The sequence below is a fragment of the Vigna radiata genome, chromosome 6 (genome assembly GCF_000741045.1).
Source record: "Vigna radiata var. radiata cultivar VC1973A chromosome 6, Vradiata_ver6, whole genome shotgun sequence".
NCBI lineage: Eukaryota > Viridiplantae > Streptophyta > Magnoliopsida > Fabales > Fabaceae > Vigna > Vigna radiata.
Window position 1 is genome coordinate 26,048,892 of NC_028356.1, and position 11,826 is coordinate 26,060,717.

Consider the following 11,826-nt stretch of genomic DNA (forward strand, 5'->3'; position numbering starts at 1 on the left):
ATGTTTGTTGTTTGGATGTGCAAAGTCTTCCACGGGTACAAGCAAAGTCTTCCACGGGTACAAGCTATTGTTCCCTAAAAATACTTTGATGTGGTAGATAGGAAGTGATGGGTGTGTAGAGTTTTTATTATAAAAGAGTAGTGGTTGTAAGACACCAAAATAGAAAAAGAAGAAAAGAAGCAAAGTCTTGGCAGCAGCAAAGAGAGCTCTCTGAGTGTGTGGGAGAGAGGGAGAACCACGGGAAAATTGGTGTAGTGTGCACCACCGTGAAGAAAAAATAGAGAGAGGGCCTGTGTTATGTGTTGTGAGTGTATCTTTGAGAGTCTAAGAGTGTTGTGTTTGTGTACTCCTGTATTTCCAAATTTTGAATAAAAGATATATTTGTGTAGATACCAACAAGACAAACCTCCGATCCTTTCACGTCTACCCGATATCCCCTCACCTCAACCAGACATCCCCACAACAACAACAATCCCTCGCCATTAGTAACACATTTATGCTATGGAACATTCATTTGTTTTGTATACGCTCCCAACAATGATTTATGACTTATGGGAAGTCATATATGATTCATACATACTCATATTATCTATTTTATATAAGCTTTGATATATTATATGCGATTTCTTATACTGAATTTATATGTTCTAATTACTCTGAATATATAAAAGGTAACTGATCGATTAGTATGATAAAGTTGTTTTATTCTCCTATGTCTAATATATCAACAACTAGATAAACAACTAGTATGACAAACTTGGTTTCTTATAAAATTTGCTCTAATCAATATTCATACAGTTGTTGTGATCAATTCTTATATGCTCATGCTCTAATATACTAGATCATCTAGCAACCCTTATTTTGATGTTTAACAATAGTGCCTAACGAAATAACATTATATATGTAAACAAATCTTAAACACATATGTTACTCTAAACATACTTCGCATAAAACGCTATATAGTATATATATTAAGCTAAACACTAATGAATGTCTAAATTTAAACAAATGTACGAATAGTACTTTCTTATTTGTTGCGTTGTTTTCTCTTTATCTATGCAGATCTACAAAGAACAAAACTTTATTCAAAAGCTTTGTGTTGATTTTGAAAAACGTTAAGAAATAGGAAGACATTTTAGGAATCTTTCTTCACTGTCTTCTCTCTTACGTATCTATATAAGCAACACAATTGTCTTTGAAAAAGCAACATAGCATCTAACATCATGCCAAAAAGCTAATGTAAAAGTTAATGTTTTAAATAACGAATCATTCTCGAAAAAAAACCAATATAAAAAGGTTTACATAAAATGAAAGATACAAAGATTATAAGAAGAATTATTATTGCATACTCTTGTCAATTTTCTCTTATGCTTGCTTCGTCTAAGCTTTCTTTGGAAAGGAAAATCTCTATTACGAATTTTTCATATATTATTTGTTTTGCAAAAATATCCTCTTTAAAATAATCATTATCTATACATTTTCATAAAAATATTTTGTTATTTTTGCATAATCAATAGTGAGTTAAAATACTTATTTGTTTAAATTAAAAGAGTTAAATAATATAATTAGTTAGATTATTTGATACTAAGAATATTTATACTCGTTGTAAAATTAATAAAACTTCTTAAAAGTACTTAAAAAAAGAACTTAACATAGTAAACCACCATAAAAACAAGTATTCATCCTTGTGATCTTTTTAAAGGCTTTTTAAAAGTTTTTAAAAATCTTTAAGTGTTAAAGACTATTTACATATTGTCTAGTATTTGAATATAGTGTCTAATACTAAATTGCAAAAATAATTTTAAACTCTATTCAAACTTCCTTTTAATTTCAAAAATTAAATTAAAAACCTTTTTTGTATAAAGAACATAAAACAAAATTATTTACAGCCTATAAGCAAATTTTGCAAAGATACAAAGAGGATATGGGAGTATTCAAGAATGTGCTGTTTGAGAGATGCGTAAGCAAATATGCAAAGTTCATGATGGGTGAAATCGTTTGGTTCCAAAACAAGGCATTTTTGCAGAAACCATTTCAAATTTTCCACTTTCGATATCTAAGCTGGGATCAACGTTAATCTCAAATTTCAGAGGGCTGTTCTTTCCTTGCTTTAGCAACATTTTCAGAAGAATTAACCAGACACGGTAAAGGTTGAACTTATCAGGAAGATGCATATCCTCCGATTGCGAACTCTTGTCCACCTCTAACGTATTGGCACTCGGAAGTCCTTCACCAGAAGATCTTGGGTTAATAGCAGGTCTTTCACGGGTATCTTTATCCTTGCATTCATATCTTGGACCAAGATTTTGGCTATGCGTTTCTTCTTTATAAGCTGAGTATACTTTTCCAGCCTTTATGTTCCCAAACAAGATTTCTGCAATCCTGTTTTTAACGAGAACTGGCATGTAATCAGACTCGTCCCACAAGTATAGCTGCCAAAGATTTCATCAATAAGCAATGGTAAGCAAGTCTATGATTATAAGTTTATAAGAATAATCTAAAATGTCAAATTTCGTATGCATAACAAGACTATTCTTCCCTCTTGCCATCTGATATCTTTAATTATGAAACAAATAGTGGCACCAGACACGTTCAAGTATACTTCCAAATTTATACACTTGAAAGATGCCTCACATTTCATTAATGTGGCTATGGATAATTTTGTTTAAAAAATAAAGCATATATGGAATTGTGATTTGTTCTTTGACAAGACTTCTTTCTACTTCAATATGAACTAAGATTATGAATTCATAATAAATACAGCACATAAATTAATCCTAAAACTCTAATTCGTGACCGGATAATATCTAGGTGAGCAGAAACACATGAGCAAGATGTGTGAACATGTAACTACCATGAAGGGTCTATATATCGAGCATATTGAGTGAAGACGGGTTGAACTTTTCGAACAGATCAGTGGAACAGCACTTTGCTCCAATCTGAAAGAAGGGTAGAATTATCACTCATCATAATGAAAGGCACAACACGAAGGATTAATTGATCATATAATGTAGTACTTTGAATCCAAGGGTGAACCGCAGAGCTGACAGCCAGTGCATATGAGATCATCGACCAAGTTACCATCCTTAGTTCTGTAAACTCTCCTACTAATGAAAATCTTCTCGTTCTTGGTATCACCAAGAGTCCTGGAGGAATGCAGTGGAACAATTTCACCAATAGATGCACAGACTACCGCCTTGCAGGATGTTGTTAGCTGAGAGACTTCTATGAGTGAAAAGCAGTCCCTAGGTCGTTCCTCTTCAAGCACAGTCCAGTTTCTTGCCAGATGCTCTATTTGCTGCGTCTATCACATTCAGATGATTCATCAGTGTATCTTAATGAATACTGTATCGATGAAGCGTATTAATTGTTTTTTCAAGTGAGCTTGTCAATGACAACCATTTTTGTAAGGGAAATTAAAATCTAAAATATGAAATCTACGTGATATAATAATCTCAACTACTATTATCATTTACATATTTTGTTCACAAGATAATTAAATTACAATGAAACCAGAAAGGTATATAATATTAATGACTGATATGTACAAACAGATGACCCTTTTCTATATAAAAGTAAAATAAAAAGATTTTCCAGTAACTTGCCTCATGACAATTGAGACTAGGGTGTCAAATGAATAGTTTAACTTTCTTTTATCAAAAATAGAATATGCAAAAAGCACTCATTGTTATATCAATAATCTGCAGTATTATAAAATTAAATAAAAGAAATACAGAAGAGTAGCGCTAATAACATACTAGGATATTGTGTGCTCATGATAATTTTATGGTTCCATGGGGTATTCTCACACCCTTGTAATAAATTATATAATAGGGGCTACAATTACAAGGCAAAGGGAATACTTGAGTGGACTGCAACTTGATGTTGCAAATAGTGGAACGAGACTGTTGCACCCACTTTATGACCCTCGTAAGCTTATCCTTCGTTGTTGCACCAACACGGCAACCTGTTACCAACTCTTCAACCGCTGCATAGAACAAAATTATAAAAATCAAAACTTTTAAAGCATAGAGTAACCAATTGTGTCCGTGTTCAATAATTTTAATAGTATCTCACATCTACATGGGTGAGTAGAGAGTTCTAGCAGATTAGCTGCAACCGAATGGTAAAAACTGTGCACATGTGATGTAAGGTAACGTCGAATTTGCGGGCATCATTAATCCATTAGCACGAGAAAAGACTTAGATAAACCACAGAAGACTTAGGTTCGGTACCTTAATATTGTTTTGCAATTAAAATTAAACTTTCACTTCTGTAGCCCATGCCTTGAAAGTTGACAGTAGAGTTACCATGATGAAACTCTAATATCAATTATGGAATAACGTTATAAACACTTAAAGCATATCTATCACTTCTATTAGTGCAACCATGGTGGAGTTACCTGAATCACTTTTGACTAGCCCTACACCGTCACACAAGATTTAAAATCAAGAATAGAAGGTGTATTTTGTTGAGTCATGATCAGTTGCTTGGAATGTATAAAAATGTAAAAACAAAACAACAGACATAAATGTGCAAAGAATTATGAATAATGAAGATAATAACTTAACCAAACAGATAAAATAACAAAGAAAGAACAGAAGTACAGAACAGACCCTTAGAGAGAAGAGAATGGTGAGGGTGGACCAAGGAAATCAGAGAGGACCACTGAACGGTTCTGGCCTCAACAGCGTCGCCATATTTCGCAATCTTGAAATCTGCCACGTGTGCAACCAGCGTTAGTTAACGCCGCCATCTCAGCAGATACAATACAAGTTTGGAAGAAACGAAATTTACTCTGTAACAAGACGACATCGCCGGCTGCTACGATGGAGGCCATGTTTTTCTGCCAAAGAGAAACTAGGAAATACGGCGTCGTATCGTCACCGACTTCAATGTCGGTTCGTGTTATATCTCGTTTGGAGAACTTGCACTGGTGATGAGAGAGAAAGGACGCAATTAAGTTAACAGTAAAAGAAGGAGGGATTGAGTAGAGAGAGAGGACTGAGTATGAGACCTGAACGGGGAAGGAACGGTGAACGAAGACGAGAAGCTGAACGAAATCGCCGATGTGAGAAGAGGCTCTCGAGAGATCGATGAGAGGACCGAACCACCCAAATGCTGAAGCCATCTACTGCGGCTATTCTTCTTCCTCTCTTCTTTTGCCGCCAAGAAACGGTTCATTTTTAAAAGTAAATAAAAAACTTAGACCTTCTTTAAGAAAAAAATTCTTTGCTAGTCTGATGTTAAATTTAAGAGAATGAAAAAAATTACCGCTTTTATTTTGTAAATTCAAGTGAACGATTTGAAGAATCAAATTCACTACAAATATTTTAAAAAGAAAAAATATAATTGACATCTATAATTACAATCAAATTATGTAAAGATGAAAAAATTGTCGAAATTCTCCTAATAAGATATCGTTATTCAAAAATGGCAAACGAGAGTAGCAACAGTATAACACAAGATTATTCCATTTCAACGTTGAGCAAAGTGAGAAAGTAACATACAAAAATGTTTGATAAACCCAAAATAAAAAATTATTGGGTTGCAAATAGAGAACCAAATACGTGCAAATAGTAAGAAGATGGAACGGGCGGGCCAACAAAAACAAGCGCCAATTCCAATAAGAAGGTTCTGTTAGAAACAGGCAATGAGGCCAAATCTATAACAGAACCTCCTGCTTTTATCTACAGTCCTACACCCAAATCTCAGTTTTTTTAAACAAGTTGATAGTACATTCGCAAATTTAGACACGTCGAACTATACACTATTCCACATTTCATCCCATAAAACTAATCACCCAAAATAGGAGCTCATGTAGAGCCTTACTCCAATATCAAGGGGCCCATCATCACCACCAACAGCATGAAGAGCCACTGGAATTGTTGAAAGAACATGCACTGTGAGCGGAAAAACTAAGGGGTCAATTTCAGTCTCCGCATCACTCTGGTTAGAATTATCCGTGGTAATTTTCAGGTTATATGGACAAGAAAGCAGTGCAACTTCTTCAATCGCCCTCCACTTGTTAGACCAGCCCCTCCTAAAACTACACCTATTAGTAGTTGACATGCTGAGCACCAACGTCGATGTTGTTTCAAGCCATTCTGCAGTCAACCCTTCCACATCATCATAATATATGCGTCGCTCAATCTGAATATCAACAATGTAAAAAACAATCATAAGAATGCCACCAATTACTTCAAAGAAAGCCACCAAATTTTACAATATTCCTGCTGTTAAAAATTTTCAAGAAAATGAACTTAAGCTTCCTTCCGTAGTGAAATGGAAAAGGTTACCAGCAACCAAGCCTTTTTTCCATGATGAATAATGTTATGTCAGTACACAACTTATTCAATTAATACCCAACCTCCTAAAATCATAAGTTTTCAAAATATGATATTATCATTGCCTACAAAATAAAAACACGGTATCTTTGACAACCATCAACATAAAATAGAGAGATTATATAAGCCATTTTATTAGTCCAGTGATATGTGGAAGCTATTCTGCATTAAAAAACATATTTACTGAAAAGACACATTGACACCTTGACTCTAGTGTACATTAGAACTGCATATGGTCAGAAGTTACTCACAGCTAGCTTTTGAATGTAAATTGACATGAATCTTGGGCCAAGTCCCATAATTCTAGCTTCTGACAATAAGACCTGCAGAATAGAAGTTAGACTTTAAGTGCAAAGGAAAATATAAAATCGAGACCTAAACTTGAAACATAAGAAGAACCAAAAGCTTTCCCCGGAAACAAAAGGCTATGAAAAAGTTGCATGATGATTGCCTCATTAACAACAACTCAAATGATTTAGAATAACTATACCTCCTTTTTCTTCAGGAGAAACCATATGTAAAGTTTATCACAGGCATCCTTAACATTTCTACTAGCTAGCTTTCTTTCATTGCAATGAACAGCAATATTTGCAAGTATTTCACCACCTGGAACACTATACTTCACAGCTGCAGCTGTAAGTGCTTCCCTTCCCTTGATGGATTCTGCAGCACTTTTATCAAAATTGATACCAGTGAAACATCTTTTTGCCATATCCATTTCCTTATGACCCTGCAAAGCCTTTTGATGCTTCATATACAAATCCTCAGCCTCTATGGTAGCAAGTAATGTCCGGTGAACAATAATATCTGGATACCGACGCAGAGGTGATGTAAAATGAGTGTAAAATGGGACAGCTAAAGCATAATGACCCCATTCATTTTCACTATCCTTCAAATCTCCACTACAGAAGTAAGAAGCCAACTGCATTGGCTTAGTAGCATAAGAAATAAGTATATAGTAAAGCACAGGATCACCCTTGAGCTTTTCCCTGATCTGCTCTAATGACCAATGGAATTGACCAGAGGAAGTCGTGTTCAATTCTAAACCATGCTTCTGACAAAATGTCATAAACTCTCTCATTTTTCGCATATTAGGTTCAGGATGTCGCCGTAACAATGCAGCATCAGGATAAGCTCGACATATGACTTCTGCAGCAACTCTATTTGCCAAAAGCATATATTCCTCTACAAGAAAATTTGATTCTTTCCTTTCAGAAAGCTTACTATCATAAGGAACTCCATTCTCATCAAACAAGATAACAACTTTGGGGTTCTCAAGCCGTAGAGCCCCATCAGTAAACCTCTTGCGTTTCAAGACATTTGAAATTTCATACAGACTTTTCAAACACATAATAATATCAGGCCATTCAAAATGGCCATACACTCTGGGATAGCCATCTTCAGTATTCTTTAAACCTTCAAAATCGAAATCCCTGTCAATGATGTCCTGGGCATGGTCATATGAAAGCTTACAACATGAGTGTATAACAGAACGACCAATCCAACGGTCTACAACATCCCCCTCATGATTCACATCCAGGAGCATAGAAAGAGCAAGTCGATCCACTCCAGGACTAAGTGACCCAATATTCTCAGACAATAATGAAGGCAACATAGGTAACTTCCTTTGCAACATATATACACTTGTTGACCTAGACTGAGCCTCACTATCTAAGGCTGTCCCAGGTAAAACAAAATATGATACATCAGCAATGTGGACTCCTACTCTATAATTCCCATTAGGTAACTTCTCAATTGACAGAGCATCATCCAGATCAGTGGCAGTTGAAGGATCAATAGTAAATAAGCACAAATTTCTGAGATCTTTTCTACTTTGAATTTCTTTCAGAGGTACCTCCCAAGGAACACACGGAAGACAGGACATAGCTTCTGGAGGAAATTCAGAAAAACAGATTGCATTCTGAAACAAAATTGCATCTAAATGGGTCTGAATTTCACCACCTCTTCCAAAAACGTGCAAGATGTGGGCCTCGGGAAAAGGATTTTCTTCTACCCAATCATCAATTTGTGCAGCAACCAGATCCATTTCAATTGTCATGTCACCACTTTTCAACCTTTTTATAATGCACTCGGGTAACTTTCTAACAAGAAGTATCATATTAGGAAACTTTGGATCAGTTGGTATTAGCTGGATGTAATCATTATCAGAAACCAAGTTCTTATTCTTCTTGACGTCCTTTTTGGTTATTTCCTTATAAGAAGCCCACTGTTTCACATTAAGATGACCAACAATACCCTCCCGACGAGGAGATCTCTCGATAATAGAGACCACCCTGCCAGTTGGTCTTTTTGAAGGGACAGAATTAACCAACAAACACATCTTTTCCACAGCATTAACTACTTCAACTTGTTCACTACAAGAATTGCTCTTTAAGGAATCAGTAGTAGCATGGTGATGTCCATTAATGCTGCCATTGTTGACTCCTCCAAGTAGATCTAAATGGTTAGTAGAACCCTGGGAGGTATTATCATCCCAGACAATTCCTTTTCCAGTCAAAGAATCATTTTTATAGGAGATGGATTGTTGATCAGCATCTTGCTTGTTTTGACCAGGATAGCTTCCGCAAAGGCCAGACCAATGATCAGCATCTACCTTATGTTTCCCTTTACCATCCACATCGTTATCTTCTGTGAAAAGGTTGGAACTTTCCTGTGTTGAAGTGTTGTTACAAGACCCATTTGGTCCTTTCATTTTTGTCCATAATGGCAAGGGATCAATCTTAACTGCAACAATATCACCTTCCACCTACACAAAACTATCGTTAGATATGCATCATTCAGTAATACAAGGCACAATGAGCAATTTCAGTTATAATATCAACTATGAAAAAAACAATGCATCTAAATCTAAAACCCATGCAATTAGAAATAAAAATTACAATTTTGCAACATAAAGGAGAGAATTACTTCAATCACACATGAGCACAAGTTGTAATTGCTAAAAATCTTAGAAAATTACTTTAGATCCGCTATCCACCCCATAAACCAGCACACACAACCAACAAAAGCCTTATTTGATTAGCTGGGGTCAACTACATGGGACAAGAGAGATCGACATATATAGTCTAGGTAGGTAATTACATCAGTACATGCAAAAAGGTAACATGAAAACCAGAAAATCTTAATGAATGGATATAAAATGTATAAGCAAAATGACCCAGATAAAAGCAGTATAATAATTCACAGTGATTTGTATTTGATCATTAGAAAACAAAAAAAAAAAGGCAGTTTTTTCCATTACAAACATTGGAAATATAATAACATTCATACTTACAGCTCTATTCTGGGCTGGAATCCCACTAATGAGAACATCAGTTGGCACTCCGTCAATTTTGCAGTAGGCCTATAAGTTTATAGAAAATTTTAAACATCAATTACCTCCACCCCCATTCCCATAAACAAGAAACAAAAATGTAGCAACAAAACACTGGAAGATAGAAGTTAGAGAATAACCTCAACTCGATTGTGAGCATTGACATGAAAGAGAGCTTTAAAAACATCGCCCTTCTGCAAACCAAAAGAAGGTAACCAAATTTTATTTCATAACAATGGTAGCTACATTAAATTGTGTGCACACATGTGAGTAAAATAATACCACATTACCAACCTCCAATGCCTTCTCAACAGCCTCTAAAGACAAGTGTGGACTAAAAATACATTTCTGGCCACAAATTCGAATTGGACCACAAGGAACTGTGTCCTTGTTTTTATTAATTCCCGATGACCCTCTGCAACCAGCGGGCTCAGAAAATGATTTAGAATCAATTCCTCCACCATACACGGGCACAATTCGCAAATCAACAGATTCCACTTGCTCATTGATATGCATGGGGGGCATTGATGTAAAAGCAACATTTGATGCATTGGATAGTCCTTGCTCGTTAGAAGAACCCACATTGACCTGCTTCAATGAACCCTCCAAGGAAGTGGATGCATGAGTAGGTTTTTCAATTTTCCCTGAATCTGGCAGCATCCCCTGGGCCTCATTCGCTTCAGATGCTATCAAATAACAAAAAAAAAAAACACCAAGAATCACACAAGAGAAAACCTGAACACCACATTTTTTTCGCATTTACAGCACTCAAAAAAGCCGCCTCAAACCATTTCACCTCTTTTATAAATCTAAAAACCTCAAGCTTAAAAAGAATAAACAGTTAAAGAAAGTCGCAGGTAAACCAAACCACCACGATACATTTTAACATTGATTAAAAGAATCAAAGATCATCCCAACAAAAGGAAACAGTAACAAAGACAAGACCAGTAAAACGTTGAAACCATTGTTAAAGAACAAGGATTGGTGTTACAATCAGGAACATATAAATCGGCACACGCTTTCTTCTTCGCTTTGACTTGTCATATACAGAACAAGCACACAAGTGCAACTTCGACACACACACACAGAACCATTTTCTCATAATCCACAATACCCATAATCAACCCAGTAAAAAAGATTTAATTTTGTCTTCCGGGCAAGAAAGAAAAATCCCCAACACCCAACAACAATTAAAAAAAGTTAATCAAATTACAGTACCTGTAGACGAGGAAGTGTTTTGCTTGGATCGACGATTGGATCGGCGCTTCTTCTTCTTCTCCTTTTCGCCATCGTCAGACCTCTCTACCAAGGATCCTTCGGCCACGGTCCTCATATCTCTCGAAATTAAAGAAAAGATGGAGAAAAAATCCTTTCTTGAAATAAAATAAAGGGAAAGGAAATTCAGGGAAACGAAAGGAATAAAGATTGAATAGGAAAGAAAGAAAAGAAGAAGAAAACTAAGCTAGAAGAAGGAGGTCTTCCGTATTTTGGAAAAAAATATAAATGGGAAGAACCTGAGGGAAAGAAAAAGAGGTGGAGTGAGAGATAGGGTTTTAAGATTTAGCAAAGCAAATGAAGATTGTTATTAGTTAGAGAAAGAAGAAAGAATGAAGAGTAGAAGAGAAGGAGAAGGAGAAAGAGGTGGGTATGGTATGATGAGGTTGAAAACGACGTTATGATTGGTCGGCGGGGACAATGGGCGCCGACTCTCCTTTTCTTTCTCTCTCACTCTTTTCTTCCCATTTCCTCTTTCTCTCTCCACTTCTTCTTTGTTTTTTCTTCTCTCTCTTCCCTTACCTGCTTCCTACTCCACTTCAATATCACCCTCTTGTCTTCTTTTTTTCTTTTTTTTTACTTTTTTGTAAAAATCTTCTCTTTTTCTTCACCCAATAATCCTGAGGTGGGCAATGGAAACGTTTTAATTAATGCAGGAATGTAATACAGAGACAGCTTCGATTCATGAATTATATGTTGGTCTTTTAATTAATGAAGGAATACTAATAGACACACACAGATGCCAGAAAAGCTATTCCCAAAAATAATTTAATTTGATTATATTAAAATTATTTCATTTAATTATATTAATTTTCGTACTTTGTGTCGTTATAGGTTGTGTTTGTTTTAATCTTGGAAACGAGGAAAAGG

The 11,826-nt window shown here is 35.5% G+C and overlaps 2 protein-coding genes across 5 annotated transcripts; both read right to left on the reverse strand.

Annotated features, from left to right (window-relative positions):
* Positions 1-1,931: 1,931 nt before the first annotated feature.
* LOC106764323 lies at positions 1,932-5,971 on the reverse strand. Of its 4 annotated transcripts, none has more exons than XM_022782303.1 (9): positions 5,833-5,971; positions 5,018-5,159; positions 4,798-4,933; positions 4,617-4,718; positions 4,403-4,423; positions 3,864-3,988; positions 3,018-3,304; positions 2,855-2,939; positions 1,932-2,432 (listed from the first exon to the last, which is right to left on the reverse strand). In XM_022782303.1, exons 2-9 carry the CDS (start codon positions 5,129-5,131, stop codon positions 1,980-1,982), a joined length of 1,323 nt encoding a protein of 440 aa, XP_022638024.1. In that variant the 5' UTR covers positions 5,132-5,159; positions 5,833-5,971; the 3' UTR covers positions 1,932-1,979. The 4 variants fall into 4 exon arrangements, with proteins under 4 accessions (XP_022638024.1, XP_022638025.1, XP_022638026.1 ...); XM_022782304.1 differs by having other exon boundaries at positions 5,018-5,156; positions 5,833-5,951; XM_022782305.1 differs by lacking the exon at positions 5,833-5,971 and adding an exon at positions 5,275-5,296 and having other exon boundaries at positions 5,018-5,156.
* LOC106764958 (DIS3-like exonuclease 2) lies at positions 5,453-11,601 on the reverse strand. The gene is made up of 7 exons (XM_014649417.2): positions 10,900-11,601; positions 9,976-10,367; positions 9,822-9,875; positions 9,643-9,711; positions 6,838-9,114; positions 6,599-6,670; positions 5,453-6,153 (listed from the first exon to the last, which is right to left on the reverse strand). The coding sequence occupies exons 1-7, from the start codon at positions 11,012-11,014 to the stop codon at positions 5,800-5,802; spliced, it is 3,333 nt and encodes a 1,110-aa protein (XP_014504903.1). The 5' UTR covers positions 11,015-11,601; the 3' UTR covers positions 5,453-5,799.
* Positions 11,602-11,826: the final 225 nt, after the last annotated feature.